General features: G+C 46.0%; 1 protein-coding gene across 9 annotated transcripts in view; it reads left to right on the top strand.

Annotated features, from left to right (window-relative positions):
• CC2D2A (coiled-coil and C2 domain containing 2A) overlaps positions 1 to 25,617 on the top strand; it is an 82,560-nt gene that overhangs the window by 32,517 nt on the left and 24,426 nt on the right. For all 9 annotated transcript variants that reach the window (XR_013961298.1, XR_013961299.1, XM_080681920.1 and 6 more), the window contains 14 exons: positions 2,492 to 2,648; positions 3,747 to 3,985; positions 5,572 to 5,749; positions 7,219 to 7,375; positions 9,987 to 10,134; positions 11,080 to 11,218; positions 13,452 to 13,655; positions 15,875 to 15,967; positions 17,146 to 17,237; positions 20,715 to 20,882; positions 22,213 to 22,318; positions 22,516 to 22,625; positions 23,803 to 23,899; positions 24,421 to 24,519. Coding sequence is in view for 7 of the 9 variants with exons in the window: in XM_080681920.1 (XP_080538046.1) it covers positions 2,492 to 2,648; positions 3,747 to 3,985; positions 5,572 to 5,749; positions 7,219 to 7,375; positions 9,987 to 10,134; positions 11,080 to 11,218; positions 13,452 to 13,655; positions 15,875 to 15,967; positions 17,146 to 17,237; positions 20,715 to 20,882; positions 22,213 to 22,318; positions 22,516 to 22,625; positions 23,803 to 23,899; positions 24,421 to 24,519 (1,987 nt within the window). In the remaining 2 variants the exon portion in view is untranslated. The remainder of the gene's footprint in view (positions 1 to 2,491; positions 2,649 to 3,746; positions 3,986 to 5,571; positions 5,750 to 7,218; positions 7,376 to 9,986; positions 10,135 to 11,079; positions 11,219 to 13,451; positions 13,656 to 15,874; positions 15,968 to 17,145; positions 17,238 to 20,714; positions 20,883 to 22,212; positions 22,319 to 22,515; positions 22,626 to 23,802; positions 23,900 to 24,420; positions 24,520 to 25,617) is intronic.

Raw genomic sequence — 25,617 nt, 5'->3', positions numbered from 1 at the left:
ATATCCATCTCACCTGATGTCCAACATGAACATTGTGCTAATCTAATGATGGCATGTTTTAATTTTTATTTCCCATACATGAGTTGGCCACCTTGGTTTCCTCTTCTCTGTGGTGTCTGTTCAAGGCTTTTGTTGATTTTTGACCTGGATTGATTGTCCTTTTACCGTTTTCGTAATTCGTAGGAGTTCGGCATACACCCCGCTCACGAGACCTTAGTGGATGGTGCCTGCCGCAGTGGCCTCTCCCATCTGAACCTGTCTTATTACTCTCTTTCTGCTTTTTGATGAATAGTTCTTAACTTCGAAAAGGATATTTTAGACCAGGGGTCCTCAAACTTTTTAAACAGGGGGTCAGTTCACTGTCCCTCAGACCGTTGGAGGGCCGGACTATAGTTTAAAAAAAAAAACTATGAACAAATTCCTGTGCGCACTGCGGGCCCGGGACGAGTCGGCTGCTAAGCAGGACAGGCAGCGGCACCCGGTGGGCCGGATACATGTCCTCGGCGGGCCGCATGTGGCCCACGGGCCATAGTTTGAGGACGCCTGTTTTAGACTTTTCTTTTGTGATCGGTGCTTTTCATATCTGCTGAAGAAAACCTCTGAGTCATGAGATAGTCCATGTGGTCTGTATATTGTCTCCTACAGTCTTTACAGCTTTATCTTTCACATCCGTCTCCAGCTCACTTGGAGCTGACCAGGGCATGGTGTGGGGAAGGTATGCTTTGACAGCACTTATGCTAAGGAGGCCGCATTCACTAGGCTTTGATCCATGAGCAAGAGTGCAGTTAACACAGCAAAGCCTTTTCTGTGTATGGATTCAAGAGTCTCTCTGCTGGTGTTAGTCCCCTCCAGATGGTTTCTTCTGAATGAGTGTTGTGATCGTATACCAACACGAAAGTGACAAGTGTGGGCAATGAGCTGATGCTTGGCTTTGAAATCAGCCATGTTTTAGCCAAAGAGAGCTGCGGATGGTGATTTTGGGGGGTTGTAACCATCAGAGGCTGAGAAGACATCCTCCCAATGTAAACTGCTCTGTGAGGTCAGGGACCTTGTCGCCACTGGAACTCTGGTCCCCAACAGAGCACCTGCCACTGGGTGTGTGCTCGTTGAATGTTAGTTCATGAAAAACAAATTCAAAGAGTTTCTCCCACAGAAACCATGGATGTCTCCCAGAAATTCGGTGTTTCTACTTCTAAAATCTGTCTCCCAGGCTACCTTTCTAACCTCCACGGAGAGTATTTATAAGATTGTTTTCTTCTTCCTTGCTTCCTTCCTAAGTTTAGGATAAACTGAAATTTATAGGAGATTTACCCTTCAGGTCACCTCTAGGTTGTCACTTTCGTAAAACTTAGGCCCCGTTTCTCCCTAAGTGCTTCTTCCTAACCTCTTCTGGAGTGCCCTCCGTTCACATTCATGGTTCCTCTAGCCATCTTATGATACAGCATAATTTTTTCCTGCACAAGTTCCCCCATTTCCACCAGCTCATTCATGTTTCCGAATAACAAGGAGGAAGTGAATGCTTCCTTATCTATCAGAGATGGAACTAAACTTTTGAGCCAGGCTTCCCCAATGTTTATAAATTTGAGGTGTCACTGTGCTTCCAAATGGATTTCTTAGGTAGAATCCTAGAAATCTGTAAACGTTTGTGCCTTAGGGGACTGCTAATTGTTAACGTACCAGGCTACACATATACATAGCAAACATTTCTCAGCTCTGGGCACTTGACTAAGTTTATCTAAAAGGGACAAGGCGCTTAAAGAGGCCAGACAGCATTGACCTGGCCTGACCACATCAAGGAGATAACTGCAGGTGATGAGTGGCAACAAGTGCTTGGTGGGACGCACTGGGTAGGCATGTCGGCCATCCCCTCCTAAAGAGTCACACTGCCCATTAACCTGCAAAGATGAGCAAGGGGCCGCTCCCATTTGTTTAACCTCAGGTTGACTCGGGCAGTCACAGAACTAGTGTTCTACAGAACACACCTTGGGAAGCACTGCCTTGGGTTGAGCCGAGCACCTGATGGAGTGTCTGCAGAATCATCCAAGAAACACTCCAATTGTCAATCCCAGGTCAAAAAGTGGTTTTAGGGACTGGGTAAGCAACATGACAAAGTGAGTCCTCAGAGACTTGAAGGATTAATAAGATAACTATAGTGACCTTCTACTGCTACCGGTGGAGAGTTTACCGGCACCATGTCAGTATGCCATCTGGGTCACTTAACTCAGAGGGGCGTTATTGTTTAGCAGTAAATATTCTAGCTCTTCCACCACCAACTGGTGTTCTTGGGCAAGTTACTTACCCTCTCTGTGCCTGTCTTCTCGTGTATAAAACATGGATGATCAGTCTCTGCATCGCAGGGATGTGAACTGACGTGTGCAGAACTTTTAGAAGAGTTCCTGCCACAAATTAAGCCTGGTGCAGGTGGTTGCTGCTATTATTACTCTATTACTTCATTTCAAGAAATAACCAAGGTACTGTAAATTTTTTAAAGGGAAAAAATGGACCTGAAAGCAGACGAAGAAGCATATGAAGCAGAAATTCAAACTGAAATAAGCGAATTGCTGGAAGAACACTCGGAAGAGTACGAGCAGAAGATGGAAGAATACAGAACCGAGTATCAGCAGTGGAAAGCCTGGAAGAAAGCCCAGGTTCACACACGGAGCCTCAGCCTTGAACTGGGCTGACCTGGGGGAGGGGGAGGGTCTAGAGGGCACCCCATGAGACAGAAGGAGGGAAACTGGGTAAGCCAGACCGGGGTTCCCTGCTGGCTCTGCTCTGTCTCTCTCCTTGCCCCCTTGCCAGGGAACAAAAGAATTAGTGAATGAACTGGCTAATGAATGCACTTATTTAAAAAGCTACAGAGCTAGCTGAAACCAGAGAGCCAGGGTTTTCCAACTGTGTGTTCTTGGGCAAGTTACTCTTGCTATCACTGTTAGCTCTCTATTACCACTCTGTGACTATCTGAGAGAACAAACAAGTCATAACAGTACTTGCTCATGTATGTGTCAGGCATGTTACATGCATCATCCCATTGAATGGAGGGCATTGATGCTTCGGGGTCTCCCTCAGAAAACTACATAACTTTGGACACATGAGCTGCAAAATTGAATCCAAGGGCAATAAGTAATAGATGAAGAGGACCTGCAGTGCCAGTCCTGCTCACAGCCTTACTTTTTTAAAAAAATATATTTTTTTATTGATTTCAGAAAGGGAGAGGGAGAGAGAGATAGAAACATCAATGATGAGAGAGAATCATTGATAGGCTGCCTCCTGCACACCCTACACCAGGGATCGAGCCTGAAACCCAGGCATATGCCCCGACTGGGAATAGAACTATGACCTCCTGGTTCCTAGGTCCACGCTCAACCACTGAGCCACGCCAGCCGGGCCACAGCCTCACTTTCATTTCAAGATGTGTCCTTGGCCTTGAGAATCTATATTAATAATCATTTAAATAGCTAACTTTTGTAAGCTCTTTCTAGGGACCAGGCACTGTGATGAGTGCTTTACAGGCATTAATTACCCCATTTCATCAGCCCTGAAGGAGTTTCCCATGATTGTCCCCATTTTGTAGAAGAGAAAACGGAGGCACGGAGAGGCCAGGTAGCTTTGTAACCTGCCTGAGTGCACATGGTTACCTGAGAGGGAGCTGGGTTTGCATCCAGGTCTATCTGATTCTGAAGACTGTGTTCTTCAATGAAATCCCAACATTTCCGTCTGACATAAGGTTGCCTCTCACCCAACAGAGGGCCAAGAAAAAGAAAAAGAAACAAGCAGCTGAAGAACACTATGATGAGGAGGTGGAGGAGCCATCTCCTGGGGAGGGTCCCATGAAACCCATCCCCCCAGAGCCCACCCGGCAGGCAGTGCTGGAGCAGCAGGTGCGGGAGAGAGCAGCCCGGAGCAGGAGGAGGCCCGGGGAGCCCATGCTGGTCCCAGAGCTGAGCCTAGCTGGGAACGTAACACCCAATGACCAGTGTCCCAGGTGAGGTTGACAGGTGACGCACAGACATACCCGTGAACATGCACACACATACACCCGGTGTGGAGTATGCATCTCCTGTACTCCCCCTGACCGACACCATGCAATCAGGAGAATCGTTAACTCTCTGCAGACATGTATTTGATTGAACCACATGAAATTGCCCATATTTGTCCATAGTTTGGTGACTCCCTGTGGTTCACCTCCCTAGTTAATGCATCCCTGCTGGCTTCCCCTCTGGCTTCCCAGGAGCCCAGTACATGAATCTGCCTCTAGAGGGCACTCTTCACAGTTGCTGCCTGCATGTCTTTTGATCTGGAGCCTTTATCTATAACTTCACTGTGTGTTTTCTGTCCACCGGTAGCACCCCTCTCCGGGGCACAGACACCCAGGTCTCCCCTCAGCCCTGGATTTCAGCCACTTCAGAGGCCAGCTTCGCCCTTTGCTGAAATTGCAGAGCCTTCCAAGGGAGTTGTGGACACTGTGTCAGGCATCTGAAGCCTACCCTTTCCTTAACAAGCTTGAGTTGCCATTGACTTAACCAACAATCAGAGTTTGGGGTGGGCATCTTTGCACATATACATAGTAAAATTAATGGCCACTCTTGTTGGTTTTGATCTATTTTTTTAACTTCCTGGCTTTAAGAATAATATACTTCCCAAGGATACCTTTTTTGGGGATTCAAATGACCTTTAAAAATAAGGGACATTTCTCAATCCCCTGCAAGCAGTGAGCCCTCACTCACTATTGGAAAGTGTTAAGAAACAAAGCAAACTAAAACAAAACAAACAAGCAAACAAAACCAGCTTGAATCTCAGAGAAGCCAACGTGGCCTAACTGCTGTGATATGCTGTTTTACACTGAGTGGCCAGATTATTTGATCTCTGAACACATAATAATCAGGACACTCAGTGTATATCCTATATAATAAAAGGCTAATATGCAAATTGTCCCCTCGACCAGGAGCTCGACCAGCAGGCAGGCCGGCCAACCACCCATGTCCCCTCCCCCTGGCCAGGCTGGCCAGATCCTACCCATGCACGAATTCATGCACCGGGCCTCTAATATATATATATATACACATACACACACACACACAAACACACACACACACACAAACACACACACACACACACACACACTGAGTGGCCAGATTATTATGCGTTCAGAGATCATAATAATCTGGCCACTCAGTGTATTTTTAGGATAAAATGTCCCACCCAAATATAAATCACTACTGCCCCTTATGGTTTGAATTCTTTCCATTTAAGAATTGATGTGTCTGTTTACTTAAAGCTTTGGGACACAAATGTAAGGCTTGTTTGAAAAACATTAAGGAAACTGTTGTACAGCGATGCTTGGACCCGATTCTTAGATCCCAATGGCCTTTCCGGCCTCCTCCTCTCTATCACAATCTTTATTATAGAAGCTCAGCGAGACCTGGAGTCCTTTGGGTTCAGTGAGGGCTAACATGACAGGCAGCGTCATCTCCAGCATATCTTGTCTTGTTTGATGTCCATCTGCCAAGCACTCCAGTTATCCTCAGTCAGTGAACACCAGCCTCACCTGCCAATGGTCTCCCTTTGCAGGGCGGAAGTCTTACGAAGGGAAGATGTCAAGAGGCGCTCGGTGTATTTAAAGGTGATCTTCAATGACAAGGAGGTGTCCAGGACCGAAGGGCGGCCACTCGGGGCAGACTTCCGAGTCCACTTTGGACAGATTTTCAGTTTGCAAATCGTCAGCTGGCCGGAGAGTTTAACGCTGCAGGTAAGCATTATAATGATAGTCACTGTCCTAAGAATATCTTGGTCATCTCAGGAGCAAGGCGGTTGGCAGACACCTATTGGCTCTGCCAGCCTCCTGGTAGGTTCTCAAGGGTCAGCCTCCTCCTGGACATGTCTGTGCGTAAGGTTTGGCAGAAGGAGGTCTGTTACCTACCCCAACTCACCTCCTCAAAATGTGGACAGAGTAGTGCTGCCACAGTGCTCAAAGGTGTGCCTCGAGAAAAGGGAGGCGTTGAGGGAGGGTGGAGGTAGGGAGAACCTCTGGCTCATTCATCAGAGGAGTGCCTCTGTCTCACCCTGTACCAGTACCCTGGCATAATGTACCAGAGAAATCAGTTATGCTATAGTCACAGGTGGTTAGGAGGGGGCTTGGGAGAGGAGTTACAAGTGTTAGGACCCCCCCCAAAAAAAATAAATCTCCCTACTAATTTAAATCCCACCATTAGCAATGTGTTTATTTCTGTCTGTTTTAGTTTCCTTGGGCTCCCATACTAAGCAATGCAAATGTGGTGGCTTAGAACAGCAAATGTTTACTCTCTCAATCCTGGAAGCCCTGAAGTCTGACACCCAGGGTCAGCAAGGCCACGTTCCCTCCAGGAGCTCCGGAGGTGGGGGAGGGTCTTTCTTGGCCCCTTCCAGCTTCTGGTGGCTCTGGGAGTTCCTTGGCTTATGATGGCCTAACTCCAGTCTCAGCCTCCGTCTTCACATGACCTTCTCTGTAGCTCTGTGTCCTTTTGTCTCTTACAGAGATACTCATGTTGGACTTAGGGTGCACCCTGATCTCAGCTGTATTTTTTAAAATATATTCTTACTGATTTCAGAGAGAAAGAGGGAGAGAGAGAGAGAGAGAAACATCAATGATGAAAGAGAATCATCGATTGGCTGCCTCCTGCACACCCCACACTGAGGATGGAGCCCACAACTGGGGCATAAACCCTGACCAGGAATCGAACAGTGATCTCCTGGTTCATAGGTCGACGCTCAACCACTGAGCCATGCCAGCCGGGCTCGGCTGTATTTTTAATTTTTTGAGGAATTGCCATACTGCTTTCCGTAGAGGCTGCACTGATTTACATTCCTAGCAACAGTGCACGAGGGTTCCCTTTTCTCCACATGCCCATCATCACATACTTGTCGATTTATTGATGATGGCCATTCTGACAGGTGTGAGATGATATCTCATTGTGGTTTTCATTTGCATTTCTCTGATGATTAGGGACGTGGAGCATCTTTTCATGTCTGTTGGCTGTCTGTGTATCCTCTTTGGAAAAAATATCTACCCAGGTCCATTTTTTAATTGGATTGTTGGGGGGGGGGGATGTTAAGTTGTATGAATTTCTTATATATTTTGGATATCAACCCCTTAAAAGATATAACATTTGTGAATAGCGTCCTGTGCAGCCGGTGACCTATTGCCGCTCTTATGTGGCTATTTCTCTTCCTCGATTTCAGGTATATGAAACAGTGGGGCACAGTGGCACCACCTTGCTAGCAGAAGTGTTTCTGCCTATTCCTGAAACCACCGTTGTCACTGGAAGGGCTCCCATCGAGGAAGTGGAGTTCAGCAGTAACCAGCATGTGGCCCTGGACCACGAGGGAGTTGGAAGTGGTATGGACAGCGGACTATCCTCAGGGGCTCACAGTTCTACTGTCAGATGTGAATGTATCTTTTTTTTTTTTTTTTTCATTTCCCGGTCCACCCGATAATTCTAAAATTGCCATCAGAAATTCAAATTGAAACAATAAGTACATACAACTTTTTGCAAAGTTGTTTTTGATATGCTACTGGGGGCCAGTAAATTCACGGAGCTCTGCAAGAATAAAGCAGTTTGGCAGAGTGGATTAAGGGCAGTTAGAATGCCTTTGATACCTTCATTCTACTGCTAGGAATCTTTCCCAAGAAAATAATTTGAGATGAGGACAAAGTTTCGTGCATTAAAAAAATGTACATTGTGATATTATTTGAAAGCTGTAAAATTTGAAGTAACTTACATACTGATAACAGAGAGATCGTTAATTAATACTCTCTCTCATCTTTTCCTGCCCTTCTGGTTAGATAAATGATGGACCATTTCACTCTTTCCACTGTGTTTCTTACACTTGATATCTTTTTCTTTCACTGCTACATTCTGTGTAATTTCTTTATATCTGTCTTCTGAGTCATGAATTCACACTGGCTGTGCCTAATCAATGCAACTCATTGCGTTCTCATTTCAATTCTTGTAGTATTTTTTCACCTCTAGATATTCTATCTAGGTTTTTTTCCAATAAGTCTGGTTAGGTGTGATAATTTTTTGTCCTTTTTTCACTCAGTCATTTTTTTATCCATTCACTACTTTATTTTTTAAACATATTAAAAATATTTTTAATATTCTGTATCTTATCATTCTAATACTTACCTGCTTATTGGTCTGATTCTGTTGCCATTTGTTAAAGGTGGTTTTTTTAAAAAAATGTATTTTTATTGATTTCAGAGAGGGAGAGGGAGAGGGAGAGAGATAGAGAAACATCAATGATGAGAGAGAATCATTGATTGGCTGCCTTTTGCACGCCCCCCACTGGGGATCAAGCCTGAAACCCAGGCATGTGCCCCTGACCGGAATCGAACCTGGGACCCTTCAGTCCACAATCCGACGCTCTATCCACTAAGCCAAACCGGCTAGGGCTCAAGGTGTTTTTTCATTGTGAGGTCACAGCTGGAGATCTGTAAGAACTCCAAGGCCCAAACTCACTCACTGTCTAAAAGCCCAAAGACGGAGACTTTAGTCCTGGCTCTGACACTGAGAAGCCCTGTGACCCTAGCTGTCACATAACCTCTTTGAATATCATCTTTCTCGTTCATAAAGTAGATCTAATACTACCCCCTTTATAGGCTGATAGGTATTTTGAAGATCAAGATGGGATGTTTCATATGTAGCAAAAGTCTTGGAAAAATACAGACGCTATTATAGAGTTTCGTGTTAATAACATCAATTGGAAATCCAGCGTGTGAAGTTGCTCTATTTAGTGCTTGAAAATCTTTTCTTCCTCTGGTTGATTGAACTTACTGCCCAGACACTTCTTATCATTCATTTCCGTTCAGCGGGGGCCAAATCCGGGAGGCCTTACTGGGACCACAGAGCTTAGTAAGAGAAAACGTTTGCTGAGTGGTCACCGTTTCCCAGGCACTAGCGCTTTGCCAGTGTGACCTCACTTCACCCGCTATTCTTCACCCCCAGCCTCTTACACTCCCACCTCAGGGTTCTTACACTTGGTCCTTCTGCCAAGAAATGCTCTTTCCCAAGATTTCTACGTCTCACGAGCTCAGCCTCTTTAGGCCTTTGCTCCAAAGTCGCCTCTCCTGGAGCCTCCCCTGGGCACCTGAAAGCTCAACCCCTGCCCACCCGCAAACACACACTTTCTCTATACCACCCCTAATATATGCTTCACTTTTGTACTTATCACTCTGAAACATACTGTGCATTGCATTTAACTTATTGCCCACCTTTCCTACTCAAATATAAATGGCCTGATATCAGGGATTCTTAACATTCTTTACTGTTGTCTTCAGTGCCTAGAGTAGCACCTGGCCCAAGGTAGGAGCTCAAATAAGTGTCTTCTGAGTGAGTGAGTGAGTGAATGAATGTCTTCGCAATAACCCTTGGAAGGAGATGCCGTTCTTATTCTTATTTTATACATGAAGAGGTTAAGTCATTTGTCTAGCAGGTGTCCTCCTCAAACTACGGCCCGCGGGCCACATGCGGCCCTCCGAGGACATTTATCCGGCCCGCCTGGTGCCGCTGCCTGTGCTGCTTAGCAGCCGACGCGTCCCGGGCCCGCAGTGCGCATAGGAATTTGTTCATAGTTTTTTTTTTAAACTATAGTCCGGCCCTCCAACGGTCTGAGGGACAGTGAACTGGCCCCCTGTTTAAAAAGTTTGAGGACCCCTGGTCTATGGTCACATAGCTGCTGAGTGTCAGAACCAGAATGTGCACACAGATGGCCCCACTCCAGGTGCATTATTCATTACAATGTCTGCACTCTGTTGTCAGAGACAGAGCCACACGGTGATTCTGAGCATCATCGCCTGTCACCTGAAGAAGTTCAGTGATGTTGAATTATGGGTTCCATCCCTGCCACCCTCACCCACTCCTTTCACTGTCTACTGCCTGCTTTCTCACCAGGACTGAGCTTGCTCCCTCATTCTAAACAACATCCTGTCTGATGTGGTGTTTCCCTAGGCGTGCCCTTGTCATTTGAAGCTGACGGCAGTAATCAGCTGATCCTGATGACCTCAGGGAAAGTGTCCCACAGTGTGGCCTGGGCCGTTGGGGAGAATGGAACACCTTTAATCCCTCCACTATCACAGCAGAACACGGGATTCAGGAGGTAACGGGTGGCTGGTTTATCCATTTATCTGTCACTGGACATTTAGATTGTTTCCATACTTTGGCTATCTATATATATAAAAGCCTAATATGCAAAGTGTCCCCTCGGGAGTTTAACCGACCGGGAGTTCGATCGCTCACTATGACGTGCGCTGACCACCAGGGGGCAGTGCAGAATGAAGGAAGGCCCCGGCTGGCAGCTGGCAGCCAGCAACCAGGGAAGGGAGGCCCCGGCCGCCGGCCGGCAGCTGCTAGGGACCCTACCCATGCACTAATTTCCTGCACTGGGCCTCTTGTTATAAATAATACTGCAGTGACAATGGGGGATGCAGGTACCTCTTAGGGATAGCGATTTCATTTTCTTCAGCTATATACCCAGAAGTGGATTGCTGGATCACATGGTAGTTCTACTTTTAATTTCCTGAGGACCTTCCATACTGTTTCCCACGGTGGCTGCACCAGTTTACATTCCTATCAATGTTTCTTCTCTTGATAACAGTAATCCTAATAGATAATGAGGTGATATCCCACTGTGGTTTTGATTTGCATTTCCCTGATAATTAGTGATGGTGAGTACTTTTTCATGTACCTGCCAGCCGTTTGAATCTCTACTTTGGAAAAATGTCTGTTTAGTTCCTTTGTCCATTTTTTTATTGTTTGGGTGTCTTTGCTACTGAGTTGTATGAGTTTCTTATATATTTTGGATACTAACCCCTTATCAGATGTATGGTTTGCAAGTATTTCCTCCTACCATTCATACTTATTTACTGCCTTATATTTAATGACAATCTTCAAGTAAAGAAAAGTGGCAGAAATCTGTCCTTATCGTCAGACTTCCTGTGGTGCAGAATAGCAGCGTCCTAAGCCATGCATCCTGGGATTTTGTGGTCCTGATGCAAACTGCTCTGTGGTCAAGCCCACCTCACGGAATGAACTTTTTTTCCAGCGCTTTGAAAAGAGCAGATGCCATCTCATCTATTGGCACCTCAGGACTGACGGACATGAAAAAGTTGGCCAAGTGGGCAGCAGAGTCCAAGCTGGATCCGAACGACCCCAACAATGCCCCTCTGATGCAGCTGATCTCGGTAAAGTGGCAGCAGAGCCATGCACCACACCGTGTCTGGACTTGGTGTGAGAGGAATAGAAAGGGCTCGGCCCTTCTCACACGCTGGCTGTCATAGCGTGTTCTCTGTGGTGGTGCTTAAGAGCGTAAATGCTGAGAGAATGGCAGATTTAAATTCCAGCTCTGGCCCGGCCGGTGTGGCTCAGCGGTTGAGTGTCAACCTATGAAGGAGGAGGTCCCAGTTCGATTCCAGGTCAGGGCACATGCCCAGCTTGCGGGAGGGAGTGTGCAGGAAGCAGTCAATCCATGATTCTCTCTCATCATTGATGTTTCTCTCTGTCCCGCTCCTTTCCTCTCTAAAATCAATAAAATTTATTTAAAAATAAATAAATTCCAGCTCTGCACCCACTTGGCTGTGCGATCCAGGCCGCACTCATGTGTCTGAGCCCTGAGATGCCCTCAAGGTGCTGTGCTGTCAGGATCAATGAGCTGCCCCGTATCAGTACTTCGCTAGGCACACAATGGGCGTGCAGTAAATATCAGCCGCTGTTGATCTCTGACCTCAAACCTCTGCAAAGCTCTAAAGAAAGTGTTGATTTCCCCCTTAGTCCCTTGCTCAAGGTCACACAGTTAGTGAGAACGCAGATCCAAGCTCATCTAGTTTCAGAGCTGTGTCCTTCCCTCTTCACCTTGATGGACTGACGGGCCGTTCTAAAAAGCAGTGGTTTTGTCTGTATTGTTGTGTGATGATTAATTTGATTATTATTTAGGTTTCATTTAAGTATTTATGGGATAAGCTGCTTGTATCTGTCATAACATTTAGAACTCTTCTTCGGTGAATTTATAAATAAAACGGGTCATTAGTCAGTAAATGATCTTTCTTGGTATCAGATATACCAAGATCATAATTCTCACAAAAACATCATAAGCAAGTAGATGATCCAGAAAGTGACTATAGCAACACATCCTGTGATCATGTTTATGAGTATAAGTTGATGCGTAGGGTAACTATAACTAAGATGAAAATTTTCATTTCTCTCCTGCTATTTCTAAGTCCCAAAGCAAGCTTGTGACTCGTCTTTATAAACTCTCCTTGCAACATGATACTTTTACTGTGGATATGAGAAGTGTTAGAAAGAACAGATCATATTCCCTAAAGGGTAGTCTATTCCATGTAAACTTTTCAAATCACGGTTCGATTATGATCTTTAAATCAGAAGTAATATAGGACACGTGTCACCTTCATTTTCCCTTTATAACTATCTGCCTTCAGAAGCACACACACAGGGATGCCTTCCTGACTGGTCTCTTCAAGAACCAGTATTTGCACGGCAGGGTTACCTCCCCATCACAAAGCCCAGGACACCCTGTGCCCGGCTCTCCTTCTGCCCCAGAGGAGGTCACAGCTGGCAAAGGCCCAGCAGAGGAGCTCGGGGACACCTGGGCAGCATCAGCCCACACCTGCTCAGCCTGCAGAGGTACGGAAGCCAGCTTTCTGTGCCACCGTACAGACACATTGGAGGTCAGCGCCCAGATCCATCCCTGGCTCACTCTCCCCAGTGATCAAGGTTCAGGGACAGGAGGGCCTGGCCCTGGAGCTAAGCGAAGGTGATCGGCGGACTCTGTGCTTGTATCTACATATGGGCATAAGACTAGGAGAAAGTTGCAAAATAAATGTAAAACATGAGGAGGGCAAAGGGGGTCAAATATATGGTGATGCAGGAAGACTGGACTGTGGGTGGTGAGCACACAACGCAGTGTAGTACAAATAATGAATTATAGAATTGTACACTTGAAACCTACATAATGTTATTAACCAGTGTCACCCCAATAAATTTAATTAAAAATATGTAGATATTTAAAGCACATATATATGATTTTAAATAGACTATGCATGTGAGTAACCTTATTTGCAGTTGGTACCTAGTAATATAATAATTTATAAATCTCTCATGTTCAGTCTGTATATTTTCATAACACCTATTAGGGGAACGTACATACCAAAAACGCACCTTATAATTTCTATTTCTTTGGAAAAAAGTATTTGTGGTACTTTTTATAGCTACTAAGTGATTTAATAGCATCTTCCTTATTACCATCACATTTTAATGTACTTTGTCTTTAAGTGAAAGGCAGGACACATCGAGTCTCACTGTCTAAACCAGTTAAGCTTCCATTCCCAAACACTCAGTGCTGGCTTTCCTTGGCTGAACCCCGCCCGTTGTCTGGAATTTTGCATTCTCTGTTCTTCACAGGTTGCTACCAGTGGCAAATCCTACGTCCCCGATTTCTTTCGCCTGGAACAGCTGCAGCGAGAATTTAACTTCGTTTCAGATGAGGAACTGAATAGAGCCAAACGATTCAGGCTCCTGTGTCTCAGAAGCCAAGAGGTGCCAGAATTCCGAAATTATAAGCCAATCCCAGCATATGACCGAGAAATCATGGAAAAGGTATTCCAGGTAAGAAATGGCGGTAATAAAATATTGCTGTGCTACTTGGTAAACCTTTCTCCATGAATCTTGCTGTTAATATGTTCCCAGTAGCAATAACGGTTTCTCTTTTGCAGCACTTTACATAACCTTTCCATTATTTTTCTTTAATCCAATCTTTAAAGTAACTCTTATCTCAATGCAGTGAATGACATAAACTAAGAAAAATTAGAATTGTAGGGTTGAGAAATATCTTACATGTTAATGTGGCAAATTATCTTGCCTTAGTCAGGAGTTCAAGGCCATTTTAATCCAACCGGTTAAGCACAAGGCCCAGTGGTGAGCACTGTGGGGAAACAGATGGGTAGGATTAGAGCAGCCTTGGGCTGGGAGGGGCACAAAGGAAGAGGGGAGCAGGGCTGGCATCCTGGGCAAGGGTGGCAGGATGCACAGAGTGGGGGTTTGGGGGAGTGGGTAGCAGGAGCCATCTGAGGGCCGTCGGGGCGGGACCTTTGAGGGCTCACAGGTCATTGGCCTGTGTAGATGGGGCAGGCCAATGAATCCAGACAGGGGAAGTTGTATTTGACGAGGTAAATGGAGAGCCATTAGAAACTGGTACCAGTAGGACTTTTCATGCAGAAGCTGTTCTGGGAGAATATTTTCAGTTACTCGGTTCTTGTCTGCAGTGTCTGGACACGTGATTGTGATAAAAACCCAACTTGAGCCCAGCCGGCTCAGTGGTTGAGCATTGACCCATGAACCTGGAGGTCACGGTTTGATTCCTGGTCAGGGCACAGTGTGGGGCATGCAGGAGGGCAGCCAATCCAGGATTCTCTCTCATCATTGATGCTTCTATCTCTCTCTCCCTCTCCCTTCCTCATGAAATCAATAAAAATATATTAAAAAAAAAAAAAAAACAACCTGAACTAGCTCAGGCTTCAAGAGGAGTTTACTGAAAGATGAAATCCCAAATGGGGCTAAATACCTAAAGCTGTGTGAATGGCAGGAGTTTATCCGTGCCCCTTGGTGACGCCTGAATACAGGGCCTGAATGCCACCAGGGCCCCTCCCCGTCCTGCCTGGGCTTCCCTTGCTGTGGTGGCTTCACTTCCTCCCATTGTGGAAGGACTCTCTCTGGTTGGCCCCAGGGTCCCCCTCATTCAAGTTCACATCTACCAATTTCAGCCAGAAGGGAGAGGTGTGTCCTCTTGCCCCAAGTCTAAAAATCTTGGGACCAGCTTGAGTTCCACAGCGTGGGGGAGAGGCCCCTGAGTGTACGGTGTGAGCAGGAGAGGACCGAAGGAGACATGGCGGCTCCCACATGGGATTTTATTAGTGGAAAAGAAAATGCAGCGGCCTCAGCAGACAGTACCCACTCCAAGTTGGTGACCAGGTCGGCTGCACACCGATGCTCTTTGCTCCTTTGTAATGCTTTACTTAAGTTAGAAAAAGGCAAAAATTAAGCAGAGGGGCCCTGTCTGGTGTTTCTAAATGGTTAGAGCAGTGATCGGCAAACTCATTAGTCAACAGAACCAAATATCAACAGTACATCGAATGAAATTTCTTTTGAGAGCCGAAAACCGACATCTGCGCATGGGCCACAAAGTTTCAGTCACACTGTACGTGTGTGCCCGCACATGGTATTTTGTGGAAGAGCCACACTCAAGGGGCCAAAGAGCTGCATGTGGCTCGCGAGCCGCAGTTTGCCGACCACTGGGTTAGAGCATTGGCCTTCGCCCCTAAGGGTTTGATTCCCAAGGCCTGGATGGCAGGTTCAATCCCAGCAGCCAATCAATGTGTCTCTCTCATATTGATGTTCCTTTCTTTTTCTCTCTGTCCCCGCCCTCCATCTCTAAAAAAAAAAGGAAAAGGAAAAAATACCCTAAGGTGAGGATTAACAACAACAAAAGAACAATACTAAGCAGAGGCTTTGGCAAAGTTGCTGGGTGAGCTTAGTGTCTTGAACCACAGCCACTGTTACTGTGTGGCCTCTACTTCTTCCCTCAGGAACATTTCAAATTCTAATTACAGGGTGCTCTTCTACTTCCAAGGCATCAACCAACTGTCTCTGAATTCTGGCTCCCACATCAAAGGCTAATTCTGAAACAAATGTTCAGAGGAAGGCAGAAGAAACAATTGGAACCATCATTTATGAACTTGAACCACACACGATAAATTCTCTAATCTCAGGAGGGCATGAGAAATGACTAATAGTTTAAAATCATAAAATTATTTCTCTTTAATCTTTAGGACTATGAGAAGCGGTTACGAGATAGGAATGTCGTTGAGACCAAGGGCCACATAGATAGCCACCGGGCGGTAGTAGCCAAGTACCTCCAGCAGGTAAGGAAACCACTGTGAACGGTCCTTACAGGGAAATGGCCAGCGCTCTGAGATGGGAGGGGGGAGGTCCCCTTCTTTTCAATATCTATGTGGTGCTTGACCCCTGAAGGCTGATTGTCTTGTAGTCACAGATACGAAACTGATGAATAGCTCTCTTCATCTTGTGAACGTATGAAAACATTAGGATGTATCTCAGCTTGTGGTCAGTGACTCTCTTAAGTGGGGTAGGATGACAAAGAACAGTATTTGACAGTATTTGAGTGTTTGCATCATACTATCTTTGCAATAAAATAGAAGGTTTATAAATGACATACTTCCCCCCTAGCTGGTTTGGCTCAGTGGATAAAGAGTCAGCCTGCGGAATGAAGGGTCCCAGGTTCGATTCCAGTCAAGGGCACATGCCTGGGTTGTGGGCTTGATCCCCAGCGGAGAGCGTGCAGGAGGCAGCTAGTCAATGATTCTCTCTCATTATTGATGTTTCTTTCTCTCTCTCCCTCTCCCTTCCTCTCTGAAATCAATAAAAATATATTTAAAATAAATAACTAAGTAAATGAATGAATGAATGACATACTTTCTGCCCTAGGCACTAGAAACTTAAAGTGTCTTTTTGTCCTCTCTCTCTCTCTCTCTCTCTCTCTCTCTCTCTCTCTCTCTCTCTCTTGTTCTTCCTTCCTTTCTTCAATAAATTTAACTTATAAGAAAGGCTTCTGTGACTATGGTACATTTTTCCCATCCAATTGATCTGCCTTATAGCTCATGTATAAAACAACAACAACAGTTTACAACATTTAAGAGGTCCTTTATTTGAAGGAGTATTAGGAAGTAAATCAGTCTGAATAGGGGAGGACCTCAAGAATCACGTCGGAATTGCGCGTGCTCCGAGACGGGGCCTGGTTTTTGTTTGTTCCTCCGTTCAGCACACTTTCACTCCCTGTGTGTCGGACTTCCAGGTCCTGGGAACTGGGCGGTGAGCAGAGCAGCGGCCCTCTGCCTTAGGAACTTGTACTAGTGAGCAAAGCGGGTGGTGTACAGTCGGAAGTCATGCTGCGGAGAAAGTGAGGGTGCCGGGTGGGGGCTGCCCTGAAGTGACACTGGGGTGAAGACTCAGAGAAGTCTCGGAGGGACCCATGAAGGTCTTAGAATGAGAACTTTTAAATGAAACTGCTTTCCTTCCCCAGGTTAGGGAGTCTGTGTTAAATCGTTTCCTAATTGCAAAACACCATTTTCTTCTTACGGATTTAATAGTTGAAGAAGAAGTTCCCAATATCAGGTAAAAGCAAACTTTTGTTCCTTCTAAAAATTATCTTTATTGCTTTATATTAAAAATTTCATGTAAATCTAAGATGCTTATCATTGTTTAGTGTGTATTTGGGCCACGAATAATTCTAGAAACAGATAAAGCTTGATTAATGCCTTACGATTGCATTAGGTGAGGGGTCTCTGTTAGTCACATGAGATCCTCTCTATCACGGGCCCAGGAAACCTGTCTCCCTTCCCACTACTGCCATGTCAGCTTCACCAGTCTTTGCCATTATTTTTTAATATGTTTTTATTGATTTTTAGAGATCAAGGGAGGGAAAAGGAGACAGAGAGAGAGAGAGAGAGAGAGAGAGAGAGAGAGAGAGGAACCTAGATCAGTTGCCTCCCTTAAGCACCCCCACCGGGGGTCAAGCCTGGAACCGACTGGGGAATCGAACCGGTGACCTTTTGATGCATGGAACGATGCTCAACCAACTGAGCCACACCGGCCAGGCCGAGCCTTTGCCATTGCAGTCCAAGTCTGACAGCATTTCCCTCCTGCACACACTCCTCCCCATGCCAACTTCCCTTACTCTCCCATCGTGGGGCAGTGGGGTAGCTGAGAACCAGCCACGGAGGTCTGGGAGGCCAGGGGATCTGGGAGGCTGGGAGGTCTGTTCCAGCGCTGCAGCTGGGAGGAGAGAGCTGCTGTGTTTGATGAGGCCCAAGGGCAGCGGGGAAAATGGGTGTTTACGTAGAAGCTAGAAATTGACTGTATATGTGTGATTGTCTTACTATCATTTAGAAAAAAAATTCAAATTGTCTCAACTTGGGGTGGATGCACAAAAGATGGAAGATAACTTTCTCCACTGGTGGTCTTGGGCAGTCCATTAACCCCATTACCCTTCCTGGGACTGAATCTCTTGGCCTCCTAAAGGGGTTATTTCTTATGCGTGTATTTCCTCTCCAATGTCAGGGTGGGAAGGACACAAAACCTTGTGCTGTCCACGGCCACTCCTGACATTGACCTTGCCTCCCTCCACGCACAGAAGAGAGTCTGTGTCCACATCGATTCATGCAAACCCATTCTCTGTGCTCCAGGCCCACAGCCTAGTCATCGAATGTTTTATTCAGTCATGAAAATTACACTTAGACTAGATGGTGATTTTTTTTTTCATGCTGTTTTTCCATTTCTTTTTCTTTTTATCTGCTTTACTTTCTGCATTAAGTTCTGAAGGCTCAGGGTATGTTCTTTCTTCTTTTAATTTTGATTTGTTCTTGGCTTTAAACTAAGATGTTTCTGTATTTCGTGGTGCCAGCCACCAAGATGCGCCCTTGCTGACTGCCATCGAGACTTGGGGAAACGCCCTCTCGGGGGAGGGAGGCGGTATTAACAGAGGAGGGGATGTGTCACATTAGGGCCCCTGGCACAGGTATCCCTCTCAGGTCCCAGGTTTGGGTTAGGTAGGTCCTGGGAGAGCGAGCGCTGAAGAAGATGGGCTGTAATTCGTGACAACAGGGGTGGTCCTAGAGGGCTCTGTGCAAAGTGAACTAAGCCAGACAGAGCAAGAGAAATACCATACGATTTCACTTACATGTGGAATCAAAAAAAAGGGCTGAGGTATAAGAGAACTGGGTGTAGGAGATGCTATTTCAGGGTACAAATTTATACTAGTAGATAAGTAAGTCCTGGCCATCTAATGCCCAACATAGTGATTATAGATAACAGTACTGTGTTATAAACCTCAAAGTTACTAAGAGACTAGATCTTAATTGTTCTCACCACAAAAAAAAGACATGACAATTATGTGACATGATAGAGATGTCAGCTGATGTCATGTGGGAATCAGACTTAAATCTAGGAACCCATCAACCCAACGGGTTGTACACCTTACACTTACACAACATACATCCAATTGCATCTCAATAAAAATAAATTTAGAATAATGAAATGTATGTAATCACACACACACAAAGAGATTGGAGAAAATGTAAAATAATGTCCCTCTTCTCACATTTTGTTTTGGAGAGGAGAGCGAGCCTTCAGACTTGTACATCATGTTAACATGGAATGGATGGGCTTGTTCTTGTTTTACGTGAGTTAATAAATGTTAGATGTAAATGTTTAAAAGGAAGAAGGTGGGCTGTGAGCCAGAGTGACCCCAGGCTGAACCCCAGCTCCCTGCCCCTAGTGAGGAGCTTTGGCAAATCCTGTCACCGCTCAGAGCCTCCGGCTTCTTCATATGGAAAATGGGGTAAACATTATGCCTGTGAGGATTAGAAATATTCTGTGTAAGGCGCCTAGCACTGTGCCTGACTCACGACGGTGCCGATGAATGGTTGCTGTTCCGTGGGATAGAGACCCTGGGAAGGATGGAACAGCAGCTCCGGGAGCCCTTGGGAGCGCGCCTCCCCAGCTGGCGTGGGCCTCCTGGGCAGAGGGCTCCAGCCCTGCTCAGGGGGAAGCCGGGAAGCAGGAGAGTGGGTGTTGCAGCCGGAGGCCAGCTCCTCACGGCCTTTGTTCTGTGCCATCTGGTGTCGTCAGTCATGTCAGCTGCCAGATACAGAGCCATATCTGGGCTTCTGTTTAGTCTCTGGGCCCAACTTAATTATTGGCTCCAGGGCCCTTTCTCCCATGAGTCACTGAGCATGTTGCTCTCATCTTCCAGGAAGTGTTTATGTGACATCATCTCAGTGAGAGGTAGGGAGATGTGAGATCCTTGAGCTCCCCCTGCCATCTCCCTTCCTCCTCCAGCATAGTCGCTGGCGTCATAACTACTGTCATCACCCCACACCTAGCACTTCACCTCTGCTTGTACTAGATCAGAGCCCCGGTGCTCTGCAGGCACCTCCTTACCTGATCCTCTCAACAACCCGGGAGATAGCATGGAACCCCATTTTACAGATGATAAAACAGAGGCTTAAAAGGGTGAAGTCATTTGCTCAAGGTCAAAGAGCAAGTGGAGCCTGGATTCATACCCAGTCTTGTCTAACGCCAGAGAGTGAGGTATCCCAGGAAGTGCCTGGAAGGGCAGTAAAGTCAGCTGCCAGGAAGATGGGGCATCAAGAAAGTGCTCAAGGGGCTCAGGAGCGGGATCCCCTTCTAGCTGATGTGCCCGGGGCTCCTAATGGGGAGATCCTGCCCTGAGGAGGAAGGCAGAGGGAGGTGCCCCTGTGCAGGGACCAGGGACAGGCAAAGGCAGAGAGTAGGAGAGAAGGGGATGGTTTGAGGGGCTGCAGGGTAAGCAAGAAGGAAAGCAAGAGGGAAACTCAGGGAGGGCCCAGAATACCCTTTTCTTCCTCTGATCAGTAGCAGCTACAATAAATGTTAATAATCCATACAGCAGGATCACTCCCATCTTAGGAGAATTTCTTGATGATTTCCACGCTATTTAGAAAGACAGTTTTCAGGGGCCTATAAGGGACCTTGGGGCAGAGCTTGAGTTGTCTGGTGACTTTCCAGATCTTTCTTTTCCTTGGAGTCCTAATTCTGTTCTGTAATCATTAGCATTTTGGGCCTGAGCCTTTTCAAGCTGGCAGAACAAAAGCGACCCCTGAGGCCAAGGAGAAAAGGTCGGAAGAAGGTGACAGCCCAAAACCTGTCCGATGGAGACATAAAGCTGCTGGTGAACATCATCCGGGCCTATGACATTCCTGTGAGGAGACCAACCGCAAGGTGAGAGCCCTCAGGCAGCTCTGGATGGACCATGTGGGGTCCTGGCCACACCCATCACTTCTCTATAGCACACGTTTTCCTGTTTTTAACATAGTGTTATTCTGTGGGGGCCAAAGTCGGACTCGCATTAGTTGCAAGTAATAGAACCAACTTGGTCAATTTAGGCTAAAGAAGGGATTATGGGACTGTCTCACGGAACTCAAGGATAAGAGGTGCAGCTGAACTAAGGGTAGACTGTAAAGATTAGGATGGTTCTTTTGAGGCCCCATCATCTCCCTTGCTGGCTTCCCTCTTTGGGTTTGCTTCCTTCTTCGCCATGTGATGGAAGTGGTCCATCCAGCCAGGGTACCACCCACCAAGCATCAGCTTCTCATGGGAGAGGAAGGGAAAGGTACCTAGGTGGAGCTCTCTGGAGATGAGTTTCATTTCTTTAAGAATATCAGCTCTTGCCCAACCGGCGTGGCTCAGTGGTTGAACGTCAACCTATGAACCAGGAGGTCATGGTTTGATTCCCAGTCAGGGCACATGCCCAGCTGCGGGCTCGATCCCCAGTTGGGCATATGCAGGAGGTGGCCAATCAATGATTCTCTCTCATCCTTGATGCTTGTATCTCTCTCTCTCCCTCTCCCTTCCTCTCTAAAATCAATAAAAACATATATATATATATGTACATACATATATATGTATATATATATACACATATATATACATATGTATACACATATATACATATATATGTGTGTGTGTGTGTGTATATATATATATATATATATATATATATATATATGAATAGCAGCTCTTTAAAAGAGAAAGACAACAAGATCCATGGCTCCTAACTCAAGCTAGGAACCCCTGACCCCGCCCTTTTGCCACTGAGGCTTGGGAGGTCCAGAGAGGTGTTTACTTAGGATTTGTAGGTCAAGGTTCCTGGAGAAGGCAGGTTCAAAGAAAATACAGTAGGAGAGGAATTAGTTCGAGACAAAGAAGGCTGGTCAGGAAGTTTCGGATACTGCTACCTAAGAGGGATTGAGGTTCATTTATGGGGAAAGGGCAAGTTCTCACTCAGGCACCCCCTCCCAGAGGAGAGAGAAGAGGACTCTGTCCTCTGTCCTTAGCTATACAGGTGGGTCTAGGGATGGAAGTTGGGGAGTCTGTAGTGATCACTGGGTGACTGGGGATGACCAGAGCATACTAAAAGCCTTCCAAAAGGGTCAGCAAGCTTAGAGAGAATATCTGTCACCAGAGCCATACATCTTTGGAATAACCATCTGTTCAATATACAATTAGTCTTTTCCTGTCGTTTATTTTTTTCATACATTTTCCCTCCTAGCAAATTCCAGCAGCCATCAAGGTCTTCAAGAACTTTCAGGGAAAGGCACGCTGCTTCCCCAACCACACACAGCCCAACCCACAGTGCCGACTACCCCCTCGGCCAGGTGAGATGACCCTGTGCCAGGTCTCTGCTTAGAATCTCACCCCTTACATTTTTAAGAATTCCCTGGAAACTTCCTGGCCTGTTTTCTGCTTCATTTTTTTTGGATGTATACTATCCAGCAAACATATTCCACCTCCGCAAAGAGCAAAATAATTCAACTAACTGTATGGACTCTTACAAGTTGCTTTTGATTTTAAGGTTTTAGTACGTCCTTTTGTAGAAGTCTCTTTTCAACGAACAATTTGCCATACCACAACGGCCGAAGGACCAAACCCCAGCTGGAATGAAGAACTTGAACTTCCGTTTAGGTAAGCACATGGTACTCTTTAAAGCACTAGAGGATATTTTGAAGAGACGGGAAGGAAACAGAGGCTCAGAGGGAAATGGCTGAGGTGAAAGTTTGTGCAGCTAATGAGCTGAAACAAGAATGGGGAGTCCTGACACCAAGTCCCTTTGGTTTCCTTCCTGTGCCACAACTCACTGCCATCAAGAATAAAGTAGGGCCCTAGCCAGTTTTGCTCAGTGGTGAGAGAGTTGGCCTGTAAACCGAAGGGTCAGGGATTCAATTACCAGTCAAGGTCACATACGTCGGTTGCGGGTTCCCCAGCCCTAGTAGGGGTACCTGCGGGAGGCAACCACTCGACGTGTCTCTCTCTCTTTCTCCTCCCTCCTCCCTCCCTTCCACTCTCTCTAGAAATCAATGGAACAAATATCCTTGGGTGAGAATTTTAAAAAATAATAAAGTGGGAAAATGTCCAACTTGTGAGACTCAGGCTCACTGCAGGACACCACCCTCCTCTCCTGGCTCTGCCTGCTTATGGCCCAAGCCTCCCCTCTCCTTCACCCACGACCCCTCCCTCCACTGCTTCTCCTTTCTTCCTTGTCTCCCCAGCTCTGGAAGCTTTAAGTAAATTTGAGACTCTCTCGTTTTCCGAAATCATGCTTTTCTCTTACCAGAAATACATAGGCATTTAAAAAAAGAAGGAAATCTTACCCTTTGCAACACCATGGATGGACCTGGAGAGCATTATGCTAAGAGAAACAAGCCAGTCAGAGAAAGACAAATTCCATTTGATTTCCTTCCTATGTGGAATCTAATGAACAAAATGAACAAACAAAGAAAATAGAAACATATAGATACAGAGAACAGACTGACAGCTATCAGAGGGGAGGGGGTGAGGTTGAGGGGGGTGCACTGGGTGAAAAAGGTGAAGAAATTAGGCAAAAAAAAAAGAAAAAAACAGATACAGACAACAGTATGGTGATTGCCAGCAGACAGAGGGTTTAGTGCCCTTTCTGTGTGGCTGTTACGGGCATTATGTTATGGTGTCTCCCCTGTGCAGACAAACCTTTAACAGAAAGCACAGCTCCTAATCCTCACAGCTGTGCTCATGTTGGAGCACTTTTTAAACGCTGACGTTTGTGTGCTCATTATTTCTGTTTTTCCCATTCCCCTGTCCCCTGGTCACGTGTGCCCACCTGCAGGGCCCCGAATGGGGATTACAGCACGCCCAGCTTGCAGTCAGTGAAGGACGACGTGTTCATTAACATTTTTGATGAAGTGCTGTTTGATGTCTCAGAGGTGAGCTCCCCGTTCCAGGAAGATGTCTGCACTCATTCTCACGTCCTCCGTCCACCATATAAGACCCGAACCCGTTGTCCATCTTTCTTGTATTTTGAACGTCTGAAACTTGACATTACCCATGGGGAAAGAGAGAAAGGGCACTAGCGTTTCTATTGTCGATTATGTTCCAGGAATTGTACCAGGTGCTCTTCACACATCTTTTCCTATTTAACTCTAAAATAATGCTGTGACATAGACTGTTCAATCTCCAACTTAGTAGTGAGGACACTGAGGTTCAGACTTTCTTCGGGTCATAAAACCATTAAGCATATGAGCCAGAATGTGACTTAGGTCAGTCTAACCCAGTGGTCGGCAAACCGCGGCTCGCGAGCCGCGGTTTGCCGCTCTGTTGACTAATGAGTTTGCCGACCACTGGTCTAACCTAAGCCCATGTACTTTCAGTCCAAATCCTGCTGCAAAATTCACCAAGTGAGTGTCTGGAGTTCCTAACCGATTATTACTACCCACCCCTCCTTTAGGATGACCGGGAAAGAGGAAGTGGAATCCACACGCGTATTGAGAGACACTGGCTGGGATGTGTGAAAATTCCATTTAGCACAATATATTGCCAAGCAAGGGTAAGCATCTGGCATTGGAATGCCATGGGAATGGGGAACTGCTCTACCCATTTTCTTGTTAAACTTTCTCTGGGGGTATGTACCGCCAACTCTGAGAGAACCTATGGGCCAAGCCCCCTGGGAAACATAAAAACCACTATATAAAGGCATTGGTTTTCGGTCAGATTTGCACCACTTATTAAATACCCATCTTCCTTAGAGTTAGTTGTTAATATATGACTGTTCCAATCTGAGATTTTTTAAAACATTTAAGTAGAAGTGAAGGAGAAGGTGGAACAAGGTGGAAACTTGTAAAAAGTGACAAAGTGGAATGGACAGATGCCGGGAAGTAACTTGAAGAAATCAGTCAGGACATTGGATGGCCCATTGAGTCAAGTGCATTTCATGAATGTTTCTAGAGTCCTCACCATTTCAAACAAGAAGAATGGTTAGCAGAGATTCGCTCAGCTAAGACATCCTTCTTCAGAGTTTAGCAGTTTTTCTAAAGGCATCCGTTAGGTTAACAACTCTTCCATGACCTATCGCCTCCCATCTGGGACAGTTAGAGATTCTGAAGTGGCTGTAACGTCCCAGCACTGAGTCCATGGCAACAAGAGGCGTTGAGCCACCAGACTGTGGCTAATCTCACACAGCTAAGGAAGGAGGCTTCAATTCCCCAGGCGACGAGGTTGCAGAGCAATACTGCCTGGGCCACAGAGTCCGGCAGGGCCAAGACCAAGCCTCAACCCTGAGAGGCCCTGGTTGGTTACAGTCTCATGGGTCCTTGGGAAGTGCATCCTCCCCAGAAAAAAGGGACAGTCTACAGGTGATGCTGCTATGACATGCTTGCCAAAAGAATTCACATTTCCTTCCTCGAATATATTTTAAATGACAAAAAAAAAAAATGTAAAGCACGTCATTCTGCAACCGAAATTGCCCATGTGATTTGGCCGCTGCTGAATTTCACATTCAGAAGAGTACTCAGAGGAGCGTATGCTAACCCCTTCTTGATGGATGAATCTCCTTGACTATATCCAGGTAATGTCCCTTCCTCCCTGGAAGTCATGTCCACTTCTAATTTAAAACCTTTCCCTATTTCTCCTGAGACACAAATGCCAC

This window comes from Plecotus auritus (assembly GCF_963455305.1).
Source record: "Plecotus auritus genome assembly, chromosome: 1".
NCBI classification, from domain to species: Eukaryota; Metazoa; Chordata; class Mammalia; order Chiroptera; family Vespertilionidae; genus Plecotus; species Plecotus auritus.
This window is presented reverse-complemented; position numbering and strand designations above follow the sequence as displayed.